This window comes from Mytilus galloprovincialis, chromosome 3, assembly GCF_965363235.1.
Source record: "Mytilus galloprovincialis chromosome 3, xbMytGall1.hap1.1, whole genome shotgun sequence".
Lineage (NCBI taxonomy): Eukaryota > Metazoa > Mollusca > Bivalvia > Mytilida > Mytilidae > Mytilus > Mytilus galloprovincialis.
The window spans coordinates 31,518,488-31,541,122 of record NC_134840.1 but is presented as its reverse complement, the minus strand read 5'-3'; the positions used below and the strand labels follow the sequence as shown (position 1 = coordinate 31,541,122).

Below are 22,635 nucleotides of genomic sequence, written 5' to 3'. Positions count from 1 at the left end.
AATCATTAGATAAAGTAGGGAATTAGCCTAATGATTATTGAATTATCCACTTTTGCTTGTAAAATTTGTAACTGCAACTACTTATGACAATTTCAATTTTCTTCTCAATTAGTCAACTTCAGAACTTCATTAGCTATGATGCTTCGCGGGCAATTATCAACGTCTACATGCCAACATGATATCAATTATGGATAACTGTTTACAAGTAATTTCCGAGATTCAAGGAATAAAATACTGATAAATTGTTAATTGTACAACTTTAAAGTTCATATTACTTTCGGACATTGCATTAATAAAGTTGTAATATAAATCTCTTCTGACGTCACTGCGGTTAAATCAAAAGACATAGAAATAAAAATAGAGACATGTATTTGTGGCTTTTTTGCCGAAATTGCTGTTCAAAGTGTATTCTATATTATTTGCAAGTAAATCGTGTAGGTCAACAGCAAATACTAGTCAAAGCACTTTGTGGACTTTAAAACACAAATTCAAACTGCAGATTGCAAGAATCAACAAATTTTCATAACTTTCAAATATTTCTTACTGGGGTGGCGGATGTCTACGCCGTGTTAGAGTAGATTAAAGTGATTTTTCCGGGAAATGTTAAAGAATTTTCCAGTCTTTAATTATTGTATTAGAATTTCAGTCAGCACTGCAGGTTTTTCAGAGATAATTTTCCACGGGTGCTTACAAAAAATGATTTATACGCTGCATCTCTTCGTGGATTTCATAAAAAGTTTCATGGTTGCTATTTGTGTTATGGTTTTAGATTCGATTTGATGAGTATTTAGTTACACTAAAATGTAACTTCTTACTTACTGTTATATATAAAGCATTCATAAAGTTCCATATAACACGATTGCACTAACAAAAACAAAATTGGAAAGCACAGACAATCAAAAGATTATTTTAAATCATTGAAATTCTACAATTGTTTTCGACAACATGAACAAGAAAACGTATATCAGCACTTTCTGATGTTTGAACATGATTAAACAAGTTAAAAAGTTACTGGAGAAAAAATCGACAGTGTCGAGTTTCGAATTATAATCGGCTCCTGGTCCTTATGTAGATTTTCCATTTAAAACAGCATTGTATGTAAACAAATGTTTAAATGTCAGTGCAGATTCTGTCTTCATGCACTCTCGCACGTTTCCGGAGCTCAACGATGCTTGAAGTACATTGGTCTATCTCAGGAACAACTTTGTCTGGTTTTTGATTGGAGACGGGCTCCATATTTGTTCTCTTTGTTGTCATTTGAGCCAATAAGTTTTGAAATGACATAGATGGCACTGTTGTCAGGGGTTTTGAGAAAAGCGGAACCGACGCATTGTAAAGAGTAGGTGATAGTATTGCGCTTGGATTGTAAACACCATTGAAATGTGGAACTAGTCTATCCTGTCTTGTTTGATGCAGATGATTTTCGTAAGCTTTCAGAAGAATCTCGGTGTACGATTGCGATGGAGGAGGAGCAACCATCAGTCCTCGAGAAGCAAACTGCAATGAGGTGGAGGGAAAACTTCCAAAATTGTTAAATGGGTGGCCATGTGGGCCAACTTTTTCCTTCTTTCTCCATTTAGCCCGTCTATTTTGAAACCAAACCTACAATGAAACAACGAAAATAAACATTATTGCAGTTCTTTGAAATTTGTATTTATGTTCAGCAAAAAAAAAACGTTTATGCAGCAACAAATAAGATATTATACTCAATTTTAGTTCTATTCTTATTTCAAATGTGTATAACGAGAGGATGTTTATATTTCAGTGAGATAAACCCCATAAAACACGAAAGAAATCATTCTTCATCTCAATCTAGTGGTCAATACAATATTCTTATGTGAAATGTCACCAAAGATATAAACTGCTTGGCATAGTACACCTGTCACACATAATACTCATCCGTGAATCAGTTAAAAAAAAAATTCAAAACGTTTTTTGTAAAGTACTTTATAAATTATGAAGCATGGTAATGTATACAATACACAAAACATAGCTTTTAAGTTTTACTGCTTGCATATTTGGTTCAAATTTACTGAAATGATTTAAAACACCCACTAGTCTCTCCGGTCAGTACAGGTAAAATTTTGAAGTCTATCATATATAATGCCGTGATTAAAACACTTAACACATGACAAGGGTAAAATCTCTTTGTTCTTACTGTAGTATAATCTGGATAAGGCACAGTAAAGGTGTGCATTAACTACCTCTTATTTATGTATCGTTCGATTCAATTTTCAATTGATATTTCTTTAAGAACACGTTCTAATATATTCGAGATCCTAAGAAGTAGAATTCATCCTCAATTTTAAACTCTTTTGTGTAGGTATTAGTAATACAAGACTTGGATGGTTCCCCGAGTGGAAGGTGTCTAAGTGATGATCGAGGATGTTAACTATTTCTAATTAGAATAATCAATAAAAAGGACTTCAGACTTTAGCGGAACCCATATTAAATAAACCAAATCAAGTGTTGTTTAATCATTAAAGTCAATAAAAAGCTTACAAATCATATTTTACTAATAATTTGCAAACAAACTTTATATATTTTAAAAATTTTTAAAAATGGTAGCCACAACTTGATACCCGCAATTAAATAAACGCATCATCAAGTTATATGTTATTCAATAACTTAAATTATTTGGACAAATATTTTTAAGTAAATAATATTTTGTAAATTGCAATGATTTCCGACAAGCAAACAATTTATCTGACAAACATCCCGGCATGGCTTCTTGTTAAATGTGCGCATAATAATATAGTTTGATTTAATATCAAATATATATATAGTCTACATATTCAACATTCCTATTTTCCTGATTTGGGATGCCAAAAAAAAATGTCTTGTATTAGAGACGCATCCACTGGCTGTTTCGCCGCGATATAGTCTTTTTGTACTAATGTGGCGTAAGGCAAACAACAATCAATCAATCAATCCACTTGCAGTTTATCTGGATCTAATGAATAATTCAATTACCTGAACTCTAGCTTCAGTCAAATCTATCCGCATCGCCAGTTCTTCCCTAAAAATAAACAGGTATTGTTACATAATTTAAAGAGTTTTTGATACCTCAAACACGCCATGTACCAAATACCAATCAAAATGGTAAGCTGGAAAACAATTACTGATTCTTTGTCTGTTATACTTTGGAACAGTATATGTGTGTTCCAGATTTTACAAATGGAAAGCCAACCTACCGTGCTTATACGTTTTTATATCTTGTAAAAGAAAACAATAAAAGCTCTGATTTTTTTTTTATATAAACATTTAGTTGAATTTTATTAGTTTGTCCAATATTCATTCGTATATATAGAACGAAATTGTTGTACTCTAAAAGTGGTTTTTGATAATTGATACATATTTAAAAAAAAACATGTGCCGAATAGATTTAGAAATTAAAATTAACGAAATTACCTCATAAAAACATCTGGGTAGTGAGTTTTTTGGAAAGCTCTCTCAAGCTCTTCCAGTTGGAAACTTGTGAAGGTAGTTCGGTATCGTCTCTGTTTCCTTTTCCCATATTCATCCATATCCCTATCGTCATACCGGTCACAGAATCTCTCTCCTATGTCTCTGTCGCTGAATCTTTCTCCTATGTCCCTGTCACAGCCCTCACCGAAAGTAAAGGGTTCGTTAACATGTGAAATGTCACTAGAATACGCACTGTTATCATGGAAATTGTCAATTCTGTGAAATAGAGAAACTGTTTCATCGGAGGTTTCTTCTTTCACTGTTCTTTTGGATTGATTCTGATTCGGTTGGTCAGGAGATCCATAGCGGCATATGTTTTCTGATGATAGTAAAGAAATGTTTTCTGAATGGTTGGAATCTGATGTCGATGTCATGACTCTGTCAACACCCAGTTGACTAATATCTATAATTCAAGAAACGTAAAATATCATTAAGGGGCAATTTTTTTAATTTTTGCTTTAATTTTATGTTATTTATTGTCTTTGTTTGTGCTTTTCTTAGGGGGGGCTGAGTGTGGATTGGGTTTCTTTTTTTTTGTTTATTTTTTGTGCTTGTAGCAAAACACACTACATGTAAAACACAATCACATGTTTTATATTATTTGCAATGGTGTTCACACTAACCGTGTTGTTGAGTTGGTGTCTTTTCGACCTATAACAAAGAATCACCTTTCTTTTATATCCCAATCGTGTTTATTTGAAACTTTATAAAATCAACTTATAAAACCTGAACTTGTAATCTTTAATTCCACATTTTAGCTGAAGAAGACGTAAAAAATTTGTAAAATATTTTCATAGTGATTTACAAAGACATAAATAGTACCGTTGCATTATATACGCCTATGGTACTATCATATTAAACAATCCAAAGACTACCTAATAATGATAATGAACCATTTAACTGTTTGAATTGGGGACTTACAAAGACATAAATAGTACCCTTGCATCAAATTAGGTCTCTGGTACTATCATATTAAACAACCTTAAGACTACCAAATAATGATAAGGAACAATTTATCTGTTTTAATTAGTTTTCTTGTCTTTATGGTAAGCTATATTTCTTTTTATAATTGTGTTTACCCTTTATTACAGAAAATGGCGCTTAACCAGAAATGAATTTTCATATAAGTGATATTAAAAGAATTAAGTGAATTATGGGGTTCTGTTCATTGCATGTGGAAGGTCGGTGGTTCTCTCCGGCACTTGACTGCTTTCCTCCCTCCTCGTTAAAGTGGGTTAATCCACTGTTGAGGTTTAACGCCATTTTTAGCACCAAAATAGCAAATCGTGCTGATACTGGTGATAAACATCAAAAGAGGATTAACCCACCTGATACAATTAAATCCACATCGAAGAGACATAACTCTTACAGTTTACTATATTTATATTCCTAATTCTCTTAGAATCTAACAGTGCGGAAAATTGTCTTTTTTAATTAATTAATTTTACAATGACAGAAAACATGCAATTAATTTCAGTAGTTCTAATTGAAGAGATAAAGTATTATATATTATAACAACTTTATTATTCCCTTTTTCATTTCAGTTAATTTCATTTTTTCAAATACCTTTGAGATTTAAGATGGAATATATTTGGTGTCTTTTTTAAGTTCATTGCATTAGTTTAATTCGTGTTAAAAAATCTCTATGAAAGTGATTAATTAAAATTTTATAAATAATTAACATTACTTGCTAATTTACACAAATTATATAATGTTTTGAAACATTTTATGAGTGCGAATCTATCGTGTAATTTAGGGACGAAACACTTCATGATTTATAAATGCACACTTAAAAGAAAATGGTATTAAATTATAGCATATATCCCTGCTAAATTACAATTAATATTCTATTTTAATTTCAAACACTAATGGGTTGAAATTTTCAACAATCACTCAAAAATATGTTTTAATAATTACATTATTTTTCAATCAATAAATTCATCGATGTTCATAGCAAGTTTACCATATTTCTCATCGCGTTTTTATTTACTAACAAAATTGTAAATATTTGCTGTACAATTAAGATTTATACTTTTTGAGCCTTGTATTGAAGTGCGAGTTCTCGTAATGTGTCATAATACCAATTAAACAATTAGATTAATTTGTCAAATATATAGATTTTGAGAAAGTACTATGTGTCAGCAAATACAATGAATTGACATAAAACATAACAATTTGTGATGAATTTATTTTTTCAATTATTTGGATATTGATTGTCAATAAATCTGATTCAAATTTGAAATTTATTTTTCAATATGATAGTTTTTCTATAAAGAAACTATTGTTAATTGGTATTAAAGTCTTTCTCATAAAAAACAGTCTGAGCAATTCTGTGCTCGACTGGACAATGTCAGAACTGTTACAATGGTAAAATCAAAGATTGAAGGAAATAAAGCGTTTTGGTTAGCAGGGCATATTTACTTCGGATTTTTTTTCTGAATATAGTCATTATTTTAGAAGGATAAAAGGTATGGGAACGTGAAACTCAAAACGTTCTTGGCATTAATGATATAATAAAAGGTGCATATACATAATAATCCACAAGATAAAGGTATAGAACCACTAATGCAGGCCCGGCCGGAAAGAACATACGGTACAAGAAAGTAGTTCATATTTTAAACAAAGTTTTTCCTACGCATAGCTGTATCTTTGCCAATAGGTGGAATTTTTGGGTAGTTTTGGTATAAAATGAAATATGGGGAATTGGGATCACTGCAGATCCCTTGTTGGACGTTTCTTTAAAATAAGAAAGAATTATGCAAAATTTAAATTATAAGGCACATTTGCCCGGTCGTTCAGATCAGAAGTACCGGGTTTGCACTATCAAACTTCCGAGAACCAGTACGCTCTTTTATACAATTAAAGCCACGGTATGTTGAATTTTTCAACCCAATTCAGGATCAGGTATAGTTTTGACATAAAATAACTGTCAATTTATTTGAACTTCAGACATAAACCGTCAAAGTTTGAAATTGCGGAAAATAACATTGAAAGCAACGGAGCTATGGATTAGTGGTTTTATACCTAAACTAAACATTGAATCAAGGGACGTTTCATTGGTGGACGAACAGGCGGAAACAAACGAAAAAAAAAAGAATACGAATAAGGCGTCGAACAAATACAATGATCCCTTCAAAAACCGGGGAGAGGGGCCTCGGTGGTCAAGTGGTCTAAGGAGTTCTACAGTAACCACTAGCCAGTCAACACTGATGTTTTGAGTTCGAAACTCGCTTGTGCGGGTACACTCGACTCCAATCTTAATTGACTAGGGTTTTCCGCTTCCCTATCAAAGGTCGTTGGTTTTCTCCGGTTCAAAGCCACAAAATACATAAAAATGAAGTAGAAAAAAGAATGTATCTATAGTTCATGGATGCCCCAATGGCACTATCATTTTCTATGTTCCGTGGACCCTGAAAGTTATGGGTAAAACTCTAATTTGGCATTTAAATTAGAAAGATCATATCATAGGGAACATGTGTACTAAGTTTCATCAAAAACTACCTTGACCAAAAACTTTAACCTAAAGCGGGACAGACGGACAAACGAACGAAGAATGGACGGACGATCGTATGGACGGACGGACACACAGACCAGAAAACATAATGCCCATAAATGGGGCATAAAAAAACCTATTTACTTACGGCATATATAAAAAACATTTACGTTGTTTGATACATATACTCCATCGTTGCCATCATATATTATATATCAGATACGAAAATGTCGAAGCGATGCGTAGTATTTAAATATGCAATTTTCAGTAATAGGAAAATAAAGTGCTATTTCAGTGGCGGATCCAGGGGGGGGGGGGTTCCGGGGGTTGGACCCCCCCTTATTTTAGGCCGATCAATGCATTTGAATGGGAGCATATAGTTGGACCCCCTTTACTCTGGGTTGGGAACCCCCTTTTTAAAATAGCTGGATCCGCCACTGTATTTACCGTAAGAAATGCGTTTATATACGGTGTTTTATATTTAAAAGATGTCGGTGGTGGCAAATCGCTTTAGTTCTTTATCGGCTATTTTTTCCGATGCGGTACAATAATTTGATAAATAGCGCACTATACTAGTAATTAATTTTCAAAAAGGTCCTATAATGAATTAATAGTGCACTAATTTAATATAATGTTTAAGACGGTTGACTTCTTTAAAAATTGGAAAACAAGACGAGAGGAAATGTAATATAATTTTACCGTACATAGTGTTTTTTTTAATACATGTAAGCTATCATATTAGAATAGTGTCTCTTAATGAATCATTCTGAGTTACCCTAAAAGGCAAAACGTATATACAATTCAAAGTTCCTATGAAATTCGTTGTCCAGGTTTTGTTACACACTACATGGATCAAGAATTTAGAATATCAGCTAAAATATGTTCCCTTGAACGATCATCGACCAGTACTGACAACAAAGCAGCTGATACGCTAGCAGATGCACTTGAACCAAGTCAGGGAACGGAACATAATTAAAATGACTGCTATTTCATTAAAATGGAAAAATGCATTGGTGGTTTGAATGTTTATGATATTTAATTTTCAACATATTTTACCCTTTATTGTCTATAACTTTTTTCAAGTATTATTTCTTCAAGTTCTCTATTACTGAACTAACTTAGATTTAAGGTATATATTTCACAAATGTTTCATGGACTTCATCTCTGGAAGTAGATACGCTACATATATCAATTTGCGGTATGCAGATGCAATTCTAAATGTAAACAAAATTCCTTCAAAAACGAAATGATGCCCTCTTACGTATTTTTCTTGAAGAAAAACCCCAAAAAAAACATTAAAAAAAATCGTCTCGATTCTATGAAACATGTATTCTGATTGTTACAAAGTTTTTCAAAACCAAAACCTATCCCAAAAACCAAAGGTTGTTAAAATTGAAAAAAATCACGTTCGAGTAAAGCCTTAAATTGCCATTTTAAAAAATGTTGCCAGACACTACGAAATTTGGGTATAACATTTTTGATGCCCTATAATATTATTAAACATTTGTGAGTAGGCAGTTATCATAAATGTTAAATTATACAACGATTAAAAAAATTAAAATGAATGATTCAAAAAGGAATAGTCTTTAAAGGTGGCTTATTAAATTTTATGCTTAGAGTATATTTTGTTATTTAATATCCACTTGCCTCAGCTTATTTAAACTCAAAATTAGAAATTTTTAATGGCTTAATGAAATGCGTGATGTGATCCTAATGTTTTTGTGAGGACTAGAGATGGAAGGACGAGACAAATTTCATTGACGGTTTAATGTCGGAAGTTACAGCGAATTTTCAAATAACTTTAATATATATGTTTTATATAAATAACAAATATATAGTTAATTTTTTTTTTTATTTTTATAGTCTCTCATAATTCTTAATAGAATTGCACTTGTATTTTAAGTTATGAAATTATTGCTTTTACAATTTATATATTATGGCGATTGTAATACATGTATTACCAGTAGTGTGACTTTAATAAAACATCGAATCTGAATCTATATTTTTCGGTTAATGAAGGCAATGGATCGAGACAAAATCACACGTATATTCCTCTGTTTTTGAAGCACACTATCAAATTCAAAAGAAAATCGTATAAATTAATAAGCATCTGTGATGTATCTACTCTGACACTACATCGAATCAGAGACATATATACACATGTCTCTGATCGAATTTAGTTCTGCTGAAAATATTTAAAATAATAAATTACTCACCTTCTTTTTTCTCTGTTTCTGCACCAATTAAGCTGTCGATATCATAGGATCTTCTTTTTATGCACAAATCCATTTTCAAGTATCTAAAATGATTTTGAGTACTTTTAAACTTAGGAGAGTTTAACAAAATACGCTCGCTTCTAGAGTTTTAAATAAATACGACGCATAACATTATGCTAGCGGATTAAATATCTGTCATTATTATGAAATGAAAATAAAATCTATTTGTATCGTGATAATTTGTCAATTAACAATGTTGAAGTACATAACGATTTTTATTTCTACCAATAATTCTTATTGATAATAATGAAAGTGTTATACATCCACGTGTATTCTCATCAAAGACACGCCCCTTTCGTTGGCTGCTGCAAAAATTCATTACATTTTTATTACTCCTGTAATACGCAGATGTATACATTAAACGGATTGCGGCATTCACCGGAATAAAATTATTTAATAAAATTAAATTAATAGAATCTACAGCTAGGCAAGTAAATCCTATATCGGGATGGATAAACTGTTAAGACTTTTCGGATTGTTTGTGTAAATTTGTAATGTAAATAACTTGCTATTTATTTTTATATTTACCAAATCCTTACAGATCCTTACAGTTGTCCCGGTACGTCGGTTGAAATAGTCGAGAGTTTTGTTTTTTTTAGTTTGTATGGACTTCCCCTTATGCATTTACCATGGAAATCGGAAGTTTTGCAATGACTTTTATCTTTTTAGATCAGTCTATTTTTTTCCAGATTCTTAAATTTAATAACCATGACCATGAGCCAAGTTACCGCTTTTAACATTGATTATGCTTATTCAAAGCAAGAACGTATGAAATAGTTCAGTGTTATTGTCTGTATTGTCTCTGGTTATCAAATAGTTCTATAGTATTCTGTGTACTGTCCCTGACTATCGAATTGTTGTTTAGTATTGGTTGCACAGTCTCTGGATTTGGAATAGTTCTGCGGTGTTGTGCTTCCTGCATTGGGCTATGGAATAGTTCTGCGGTGTTGTTTGCACTTACTGTTTATTGACTAGTTTTAAAGTGTTGTTTGTACTGTCTCTGTGTATTGTATAGTTTTATGGTGTTGTTTTTACTGTCTCTGGTTATTGAATTGTTCCATGGTGCTGTTATTACTGTCTTGGGACATGGAATAGTTTTATGATGCTATGTGTACTGTCTTGGAACATGGAATAGTTCTATGGTGTTGTTTGTACTGTCTTGGGCTTTGGGATAGTTCTATGGTATTGTTTGTACTGTCTCTGTGTATTGTATAGTTTTATGGTGTTGTTTTACTGTCTTTGGTTATTGAATAGTTCAATGGTGCAGTTATTACTGTCTTGGGACGTGGAAAAGTTCTATGGTGTTGTTTGTACTGTCTTGGGACATGGAATAGTTCTATGATATTGTTTGCACTGTCTCTTGCTATTGAATAGTTCTTTGGTGTTGTATGCACTGTCTTGGACTTTGAAATAGTTCTACAGTGTTGTGTGATTGGAAAAACAAAATTAAAAAGGGAACCATGCATGTGCTATAACTATAGACACCATGTATAGGATATTTTGTCGGATTATTGGTACTCGTCTTCACTAGAAATACACTGTGTGACCAAGGATTTGTATAGTATACTATACAAATCATTGGTGTGACATACCATAAAAAGTCACATGTTAATTGTAAAATTAACACAGAGGAACATAAATGTCCTGCCAATATACAGCACACAATTAGAGGTGAACACCTGTCAAAATATACATTCAAATTTAATTTGTTTGACATTTGTAATTGTTTAAATACATGACACTATAAACTTTATAATTTGCACTTTTGTTATATCCTGCATAAAGTGTACATTGCCCTAGATAGATGAAGAGTATACAAAATCTATACAGACTCTTTCTCTATTTCGTACTTTATCTACTACACTTCTAGGTATCCCGATTAATTTTTTTAATATTCCGTATACAAACGCATGTTTAATTCTGTACACCCTCCTCTTTACCAACAAAAAGAGGGTTTATATGCCTGTTCAAACCCAACTCGACTCGTTTAGGATAGTGTGATAGTTATATGAAAATATATCTAAAGCTGAGTATTTTCTTGTTTCATGCCAACATGGACTAATTAATGAAGATATCGTTCCCAGGTCTATTATATTATCCCACAAAGATAAAAAAAATCCGATATAAATGTATATGCACGACAAATACCAATTTTTATCCCTTTGTCAGCATTGTATTTGCCTCCAAACACAAAATTTGGAAAACTAGTACTGATGTTTTGCCTTACATATAACATAGGTAGTTGACCATTAAAAGCCGTATGCTGAATTCTTTTAGATTTTGCCGTTGTGTCGTTAAGTGGCTGTCCTATTGCATATACGGCAACGCCTTTTATTTTCATATCTGAAATAGTAAAGAGCTGACAAAACCTCTAAAAGGTCTAAAATAGTAAAGCCAAAATCCCTTAGAATGAGCTTTGTATATATGGCGTTGTTAACATATTTTATGCACAATCATATATCAATGTAAAGAGTCATATCTTTTCTACATGATCTACTATTGCCTTCACAATAGTCTATAATAAAAGCGCATTATACCGATTTATATGACCCAGGGGCGGATCTAGTCATTTTGAAATGGGATGTGGTGGGTCCTAACCCAGGAGAAAGGGGGTGGGGTTCCAACCATATGTCCCCATTGATCCTGGACCCCCTTTTGGATCATGTGGTGATACCAGAGGAGCGCCATACTTACTTCTATGTCATTTGGTCTCTTGTGCTGTCTTATTGTAATCATATCACATCTTTCAAGTTGTATACCATGATAGTAAAGCAATCAACTATAACAGAAAACAATTCTTTACGGAAAGAACAGGGTACCAACTGCAGGACCCGCAGCGGTATCGACCCAGTGTTAGAAAATGAAACTATAACTGTATAAATGTGATACGTCTCAAGCTGTTTTCTGGCAGTACCTTCGGGAATGTTAAATCATAAAAATTGGAAAGTCAAAGATGTATGAATACTTGAACTCTTGAGGTAATGTAAGGTTTTGGTTATACATTAAAGCCGTGTTATTTATTTACCCTAAAAATGACATAAGATGAGTAATTAATGTCGTCTCTTGCAAAATGCTAGAAAATCAGATATTACTTCGGGTGAAAAACAAACAAGATAAAATAGTAGGTATAGCATCAAAAGAGTGTATAAAGTGTAGCCTGTAATTCAGTGGTTGTCGTTTGTTTATGTGCTACATATTTGTTTTTCGTTCATTTTTTGTACATAAATGAGGCCGTTAGTTTTCTCGTTTGAATTGTTTTACTAATGTCATTTCGGGGCCTTTTATAGATGACTATGCGGTATGGGCTTTGCTGACTGTTGAAGGCCGTACGGTAACCTGTAGTTGTTAATTTCTGTGTCATTTTGGTCTCATGTGGAAAGTTGTCTCATTGGCAATCATTCCTAATCTTGTTTTTATATTGACGTAGTTTTTCTGTTTTCAATAGTTAAATGGAAAAATAAATATCAAAGTTTAAATCTTGATCTTTCTGCTTTAGATATTTCCCTAGACTTGAGTGTATGAAGACTCTCAGACGGCAAACCATGATACCCATAACATTCAGTGAGGTTGGTTTTTTTTTTTTTTTTTTTTTTTTGGGGGGGGGGGGGGGGTTCTTTAGCGAACTGAATGGTTAGAATATCATTAAAATAGCAGTACACCGATATTTTGAAAGTGTCAGACTTTAAAAGACAACTACAAGCTTTCACGAAATTTGATCATCTTTCCAGCTATTATTCATTTATACACCTAAATTTGATATATGTGATTGCTTCATTATTTTGTCTTCGTAAATAAAACGCGATATATAAATAAAGGCAATAGTAGTATATCGCTATATGTTAGATCATCCATAGGTTGATCACCACATTATATTTCACAAAATTGAGAAACCAGTTCGATTGGCGGTAATGTTCTAAAGAGACACAACAACGATCGGAAACGATCTGAGAAACAGTTATAACATAATTTGTACTCGTAATTATGCATTTAACAAATTTCAAAGTAATACTATCCCAATTAAACCGGGAAATCGAATTGTTATAAAATATTGATAAGTTAGTATTTGTCATATTTGTAACTTAATTGGTTAACTAATAGGGAATACATTAATGGAAATTTATACAATTAACGTTCATATATATCTTACTTTGATTAAAGATAACTCTTCATTAGCTTCCATAGGATTGCAGTTTTTATGTAATGAAATGAAAAGTACCTTTTTTGTTTGAATTCGAAAATATAAAAATATATAACATATTATGGAGTTTTAATGAAATAAGCTCATCATACTGTGAGATAAAAAATACCTTGATCAGTGATAAAATTGAGAATGGAAATGGGGAATGTGCCAAAGAGACAACAACCCGACCATAGAAAAAACAACAGCAGAAGGTCACCAACAGGTCTTCAATGTAGCGAGAAATTCCCGCACCCGGAGGCGTCCTTCAGCTGCCCCCTAAACAAATATATACTAGTGCAGTGATAATGAACGCCATACTAATTTCCAAATTGTACACAAGAAACTAAAATTAAAATAATACAAGACTAACAAAGGCCAGAGGCTCCTGACTTGGGACAGGCGCAAAATGCGGCGGGGTTAAACATGTTTGTGAGATATCAACCCTTAGCATATATTCAATATTACATTGTCAAGTTTCCCTTCAATGGTCTTGATAATGCCCCTTAATGTAAGTTCAGGACGATTTAAATTAACAATAAATACAATTGGAAGGTCATGTAATAGAATCCGTTCAGGACGAAGGTCGACAAACTTAAGATCGCAACTGGAAAATTATCTGATAGGGACAGAAATTTTGCTTTGATACATGCAACCGACAAGACGAGTATGCAACAGTAGACGATTTGTTGCAGGAGTTCTAAACGAGCAGAGAGTGTGACACTCTCTCTGCACGCCTCATTCTGAATGGACGTATATATCTGCATTCTCGTACTTGACCTAGGTTGATTATCGTACCGGATAAGTTACAAATGCGCAAATAACAAATACGGAACTATCCTTTGATAGAAAAGTCAAACATCCCGTTTCCTTTTATTCTCTATTTAAAACAGAGGTGAATTTAGAGGACAGGGAGTCCGCCAATCTCTAATGTAGCTACATATTTGATTGAAATATATATTTTTTACAAACATCAGTCCAAACGTTGGATAACTAGGCCCCCACTGTTTAAAATTTCAGGATCCGCACCTGAAAATATGCCACAATAAAATCCCTCGTGGAGATACCGGTATCGGAGTCAAATATACAGACAAATACTATTAATAACCATATTTGGAGTAGTAACCACAAAGTTGAGAAATAATGTCTGCTTGTTGTTCATTTATTTAGAGAATCAAAGTGTATCAAAATCAGGTCTAAATAATTATCTCTTCGACTTAAAGAATCCTATTTCTCATTCTCATCTTGTATATCAAGCACGCTAGACTCTTCTTTTATATTATATTTAGTTTTTCAGAAAATATTGTTTACGTTATCTTTTTTTTTTAAATTTCATTTCGTTTCGTTCCGTTCTTAATCCGTTTATTTTATTTGAGTCTCACCTCTTATAAAACATTTACATAATATTACAATTTCAAACATAAAACAAGAGCCACTCTCAAAAGAGTTATGAGAGACTATAACAATGGTATATACATTTACATATACACACATACAATATAAAACAAAAAAACATAGCATTATTTTGTAATAGGTCCTTTTCCCTTTCCTATATTTTATTCAATAATAAAAACAATCAAACTTTCAAAAATCGAAATGATATTTTATACTCATGATAGTTGACTTGTATTTTTATCATAAGTTTATAGTCTCTCATAACTCTTTATAGAGTGGCTCTTGTTGTTAACTTGTGTTTAATAAGCTGTATACTTTACATGTAACAAGTGGTGTTACTTTAATAAAAAAAATTGTCTTGTCTTGTCTACAAAAACCTTTATAAGACCACAAGAATACTTTTACTGGATATGATTTTGGTATAAGGAGAAAAATAAAAATAAAATGTAAACCATTCGGGTGTCCTTGTTTCAAGTTCTAGGACGAGCATAACAGCATACAATGTTAGGTTGAAGCATATAAATTTTAAGAAATTAAACTGATAAATAGAAGACAATCTTTTAACATCTGATTAAAACTAGAGGCTCTAAAGAGCCTGTGTCGCTCACCTTGGTCTATGTGCATATTAAACAAAGGACACAAATGGATTCATGACAAAATTGTATTTTGGTGATGGTGATGTGTTTGAAGTTCTTACTTTACTGAACGATTTTGCTTCTTACAATTATATCTATAATGAACTTTGCCCATTAGTAACAGAGAACTATATTTGGTAAAAATTTACATATATTTACCAAATTAATGAAAATTGTTAAAAATTGACTATAAAGGGCAATAACTCCTTAAGGGGTCAATTGACCATTTAGGTCATGTTGACTTATTTGCTATCTATAATAGTATTCAAGATAACCAAAAACGGCAAAATTTCTTTAAAAATTACCAATTGGAGGGCAGCAACCCAACAACCAGTTGTCCAATTCATCTGAAAAATTCAGGGCAGATAGATATTGACTTGATTAACAATTTAACTTCTTGTCAGATTTGCTCTAGATGCTTTGAATTCATAGTTATAAGCCAAAAACTGCATTTTACCCCTATGTTCTATTTTTAGTCGTGGCGGCCATCTTGGTTGAATGGCCAGGTCATCGGACACATTTTTCAAACTAGATACCCCAAAGATGATTGTGGCCTAGTAGTTTCAGTGGAGATTTTGTAAAAGATTACTTAGATTTATGAAAAATGGTTAAAGATTGACTATAAAGGGCAATAACTCCTAAAGGGGTCAACTGACCATTTTGGTCATGTTGACTTATTTGTAGATCTTACTTTGCTGAACATTATTGCTGTTTACAATTTATCTCTATCTATAATAATATTCAAGATAATAACCAAAAACAGCAAAATTTCCTCAAAATTACCAATTCAGGGGCAGCAACCCAACAACCGATTGACCGATTCATCTGAAAATTTCTGGGCAGATAGATCTTGACCTGATAAACATTTTTATCCCATGTCAGATTTCCTCAAAATGCTTTGGTTTTTGAGTTATAAGCCAAAAACTGCATTTTACCCCTATGTTCTATTTTTAGCGGTGGCGGCCATCTTGGTTGGTTGACCAGGTCACGCCACACATTTTTTAAACTAGATACCCCAAAGATGATTGTGGCCAAGTTTGGATTAATTTGGCCCAGTAGTTTCAGAGGAGAAGATTTTTGTAAAAGATTAATTTAATTTATGAAAAATGGTTAAAATTGACTATAAAGGGCAATAACTCCTAAACGGGTCAACTGACCATTTTGGTCATGTTGACTTATTTGTAGATCTTACTTTGCTAAACATTATTGCTGTTTACAGTTTATCTCTATCTATAATAATATTCAAGATAATAACCAAAAACAGCAAAATTTCCTCAAAATTACCAATTCAGGGACAGCAACCCAACAACCGATTGACTGATTCATCTGAAAATTTCAGGGCAGATAGATCTTGACCTGATAAACATTTATATCCCGTCAGATTTCCTCAAAATGCTTTGGTTTTTGAGTTATAAGCCAAAAACTGCATTTTACCCCTTTGTTCTATTTTAGCCGTGGCGGCCATCTTGGTTGGTTGACCAGGTCACGCCACACATTTTTTAAACTAGATACCCCAAAGATGATTGTGGCCAAGTTTGGATTAATTTGGCCCGGTAGTTTCAGAGGAGAAGATTTTTGTAAAAGATTACTTTAATTAACGAAAAATGGTTAAAAATTGACTATAAAGGGCAATAACTCCTAAACGGGTCAACTGACCATTTTGGTCATGTTGACTTATTTGTAGATCTTACTTTGCTGAACATTATTGCTGTTTACAGTTTATCTCTATCTATAATAATATTCAAGATAATAACCAAAAACAGCAAAATTTCCTCAAAATTACCAATTCAGGGGCAGCAACCCAACAACCGATTGACCGATTCATCTGAAAATTTCAGGGCAGATAGATCTTGACCTGATAAACATTTTTACCCCTGTCAGATTTGCTCTAAATGCTTTGGTTTTTGAGTTATAAGCCAAAAACTGCATTTTATGATGATTGTGGCCAAGTTTGGTTTGATTTGGCCCAGTAGTTTCAGAGGAGAAGATTTTTGTAAAAGTTAACGACGACGGACGACGACGGACGACGGACGCCAAGTGATGAGAAAAGCTCACTTGGCCCTTCGAGCCAGGTGAGCTAAAAATATAACTTGTACAAAACCCATGTACGAATTATATTTTGTACAAACTTACATCTTGTACACAACATATATATATACATATAAATATAAACAAGTCTAAATTGGAAAAAAAAAACGTTCGAACCTATGACTGCGTTGGATAAAAACCGCAATTTTTATACGAGTGCATGTTAAACAAATTTCGTTGTAGAGGGGTCTAAATACAGCACAAACAACATTTTCCAAAAGACCAAAAAAGTGAAAAAGTATATTTTAACAAGCCGAACAAATGGTGCTCTTAAACCCTACTGGCTGCCATTGACGATTGCCAAATAAATTGATCACAAGATGTAACAAAATGGATCTTTATATTGATTTTATACCAAACAGAAAACAGTAAACTTGCGGCAAGATGGTATACCTCAAACATGAGGGGAAATATATATGTAGTCTCTCAGATCTGTTTTGAGTGGCTTATGTTTTATATGTGACTTAATAATTTGTGTAAATTTTTTGTATAAGAGGTGAGACTTAAATGAATAATTGTATTGTCTTTTATATTCTTGTGATTGAACAGAAGCCGCCTGATTTCGCGATTAGTTTGAAATGAAACAAACACGACTCAAAATTGCCATATAACTTCTTCATTTTTTAGATTTTTATTGAAATATAAGATGTTAAATGCTTTTTGGATTGTTTTTGTTTGCAGAATTGTTCAGTGTCAATAACCCATAAGACCCATGCATGAATAGTATATATAGAATATTACAATTAAAAAAAAATGACTTTTATATCTTTTGTGTTGAATTCATTTTCAAGTATAGTCATAATGATTATGAATCCTAAAAAAAAAGGATTGTTGTTTTTCTTTAATTTTAACACTCTTTGAATGCAGTCACTGGTTCAAGTCCTATAATGAATTAACATATCATATAGAAAATACGACAAAATTAAATCGTTCCATATATAAATAATTCTTTTTAAAACTTTTAAAAGTTATGAACCTTTTAATTGAAAAATATAAGATACACAAATTTATTAATTTCCCATTATTCAAACATCTATCTCCTTAAAAAATATAAAACTGTAACAACCTATATGAAGGGACCAATTGAATCAGAACGCCATTTCCGTTTGAGGGAATATGGTCCCGATAAGCATTACCGGTTTTTGGCAAATCAATTTTCAACCCAACCTTCTGTAATGTTTATAATTGTCTATTTTTGAATTGAAATAAATATTAACAACAATTACTTCAGAATTGATTATATTAGCTAGTAATTATGAAAGCAAAAGAAAAGAAATTGCGATTTTTTTCCGATAATGTTTTAAGATTATGTATTCATTCATTTATTGTATACAAATTGAGGTCTATTCTGAAGTGTCGTAGATTAAACAATATCTAAACAAATCTAATAAATATCAATATTTTACACGATTTTCATAATTCGAGTTTCATAATAAAATTTATAAGCAAATGTTTATCAAATCAATCTCGGGAATATCCCGTGAGAAATTTATTCATTTCAACATCGGAAACTATTATCTTTGAAATATAAAAGCAACACAAAACATGAGCATTTATCATTATTATCATTATTGTGGTTTTATTGTAGACATTGCGTTTTTTGCGTGTATATGTACCTATGCTCTCGTATTCAGTAGTGTCAGTGGAAGTGCACTCCGAGTGCAAGATGCTATCATAAACTACAATTTATCAATTTGTAAAAGTCCCATTTCAAAAGAGAAATGTAAATTGTATGCATGTTTCAACAAATCTGTGTCATTTTGTAAAAAAAAAAGTCCGCTAAATATGTGCATATGTATGTATATACAAAAATTAAAACATATAAACAATAATGATTTTCATTTTAAATGTAACACGTCTTCTGATTGACTGGACTATTATGTCTATCAGCTCAAAGACATTAATTTGTCAAGACCTCAAAGTTTTTCACGATTCAACTCTTTTTTTTTATTCATGTACATGTACATGTATGTGTTAAACACAGCATATTTGTGGTTCTGGTAACGGGAAACCAGTATGTTGTTAAGCACATTTTTTTTTAATAAATAAGATACCAAAGAGGCAATGAAAACTGTCAGAGTAGAAAGCAAATAACGCCGTGATTAAAAGGAGTTACAGACGACAAGACAAACAACGCAGTGGTTGAAAGCGGTGACAGACGACAAGACAAACAATGCCGTTGTGGAAAGTGGGGACAGACGACACAACAAACAATGCCGTGGTTGAAAGCGGTGAGAGACGACAAGAAAAAAAATAGTGGTGGAAAGCGGTGACAGACGACAAGACAAACAATTCCGTTGTGGAAAAGGAAGGAAATACCGTGGTTGAATTGGGAACAGACGACTAGACGAAAAATGCCATAATTGAACGAGTAAACAGACGACAAGACAAACATTTCCATGGTCGAAAAGGGAGAAAAACGACAAGACATACACTACTGTAGTTGAATTGGAACACGACAAGACAAGCATTACCATGGTTAAAAGGGGGAACCATTGAAAATATAAACAACACCGTGGTGAAAAGGGTGATCAGACGACAACACAAACAAAACCGTGACTGATAAGGTGACAGACGACAAGACAAACAACAACGTGGTTCAAAGGGTGAACAGACGACTAGACAAACAACAACGTGGTTCAAAGGGCGAACAGACGACTAGACAAACAACAACGTGGTTCAAAGGGCGAACAGACGACTAGACAAACAACACCGTGGTTCAAAGGGTGAACAAACGACCAGACAAACAACATCGTGATTCAAAGGGTGAACAGACGACTAGACAAACAACACCGTGGTTCAAGTTATAGTTACCAAATTAAAAAGTGTTGGGTATGTGTAGATACACCATGCATAGGAGGGGCTAAATTTCACGAGAAAGCTTTGATTTCGAGTGAAATTTAGTTCATCCTATGGTGCATCTACACATACAATCAAATTTTTAATTTTGTAAATGACTTGTGCCAAAGTTCATTAGACGTCACAATTAACTGATATCACGTGATGAAAGGAGCCTTTCCGCTGCATTATCAGTTTGCGCGTTTCAGTAATTCCCCAATGGGACAACAGTAAAGACGATCTAACATTTGGACTTAGAGGTGTGTAGATGAGCATAGGAATCTGTCCGTGGATCAGTTCGAACTGGGAAAGGATCAGACGGAAAGCTATATATTATTCAAGGGTAGAGCCAACAAAACGAACAAAGGTCAGTTTAATTTTTCTTAAATTATTAAGTAATTTTCTTTCTTGTGTATTTCAATTCGTTCGTTTGTGTAATTTTGTCACATGAGTGACGATTTTCAGAAAATACAGATGTCTTCGTTGAGGTCCGCGCTTCAACAGGTGCTTCATTTATGCAAATTCACTGGAAAGACGGTCGGTATATTCATATCTTGCGTAGCGTGTATGCTTATTACGTTTTACCCAATTCAAGCAATATAAAACTGTTTCATATTTCACTGTTATTTTGGATTTTAAATAAATAAAATATCTTATCTTATCTATTTCATTAATAACTCAGTTTTGTACAGTGTATGGTTTAATTGTCGCTCAATGTCAATTCTTCATTTTTTCAGGTGGACTCAGTCAGCGGAACTTGAGTGCCAAAAACTTAAAACACTATCTACAAAATCCAGTACTATTTAAGATATATGAACAATATTTTAATATTGTACATGATTTAAATGGAACAGCTTTTTTTAGGAGACCGCTAGATAAAGGAAGTATTAAGTTTGGTGAACAGTCAGTAGGGGGTCAACAAATTGTCTAATATCATGAAAACCATTTGTGCAGAAGCTGGAATAGATGGGTATTTCACCAACCACTCTGGTAAAAGGACATGTGCCACAACATTATACCAGACAGGAGTCCCAGAACAAGAAATAATGAACAGGACAGGCCAATATTAGGTCAGTGGAGAGTGTTAGAAAATATAAAAGGGCTTCCAGTGAGATGTTAAAGGATATCTCAAATATCCTTGAACCGAGTGAAAGCATGTGCAAGAAAATTAAACATGAAGACAACACAGAAATTCAAAATGGCACAGAAAATCAAATATATTTGTGATTATTTCAGTATTTGAGGATTATGTGGTGTATTGTATTCAAAGGAATACATTCAAAGGATATGGGGTATATCTATATCTATATAGGATGAACTAAATTTCACTCGAAAGCAAAGTTTTCTCGTGAAATTTAGCCCCTCCTATGGTGTACCTACATGTCCTTTTACCAGAGTGGTTAGTGAAATACCCATCTATTCCAGCTTCTGCACAAATGGTTTTCATGATATTAGACAATTTGTTGACCCCTACTGACTGTTCACCAAACTTAATACTTCCTTTATCTAGCGATCTCCTCAAAAAAGCTGTTCCATTTAAATCATGTACAATATTAAAATATTGTTCATATATCTAAAATAGTACTGGATTTTGTAGATAGTGTTTTAAGTTTTTGGCACTCAAGTTCCGCTGACTGAGTCCACCTGAAAAAATGAAGTATTGACATTGAGCGACAATTAAACCATACACTGTACAAAACTGAGTTATTAATGAAATAGATAAGATAAGATATTTCATTTGTTTAAAATCCAAAATAACAGTAAAATATGAAACAGTTTTATATTGCTTGAATTGGATAAAACGTAATAGGCATAAACGCTACGCAAGATATGAATATACCGGCCGTCTTTATAGTGAACTTGCATTATAAATGAAGCACCTGTTGAAGCGCGGACCTCAACGAAGACATCTGTATTTTCTGAAAATCGTCACTCATGTGACAAAATTACACAAACGAACGAATTGAAAGACACAAGAAAGAAAATTACTTAATAATTTAAGAAAAATTAAACTGACCTTTGTACGTTTTGTACGCTCCGCCCTTGAATAATATATAGCTTTCCATCTGATCCTTTCCCAGTTCGAACTGATCCACGGACAGATTCCTATGCTCATCTACACCTCTAAGTCCAAATGTTAGATCGTCTTTACTGTTGTCCCATTGGGGAATTACATTCAAAAAGTCAATGTCACTTATCTCCATTTTTGCAGCCGGCATTTCAGACGACTGAAACGCGCAAACTGATAATGCAGCGGGAAAGGCA

General features: G+C 32.9%; 1 protein-coding gene across 1 annotated transcript; it reads right to left on the bottom strand.

Moving 5' to 3' along the window:
- Positions 1-891: 891 nt before the first annotated feature.
- Positions 892-9,416, bottom strand: LOC143067703 (ALX homeobox protein 1-like). The gene is made up of 4 exons (XM_076241173.1): positions 9,178-9,416; positions 3,412-3,871; positions 2,974-3,019; positions 892-1,602 (listed from the first exon to the last, which is right to left on the bottom strand). Exons 1-4 carry the CDS (start codon positions 9,248-9,250, stop codon positions 1,111-1,113), a joined length of 1,071 nt encoding a protein of 356 aa, XP_076097288.1. The 5' UTR covers positions 9,251-9,416; the 3' UTR covers positions 892-1,110.
- Between the last annotated feature and the right edge of the window lie 13,219 nt (positions 9,417-22,635).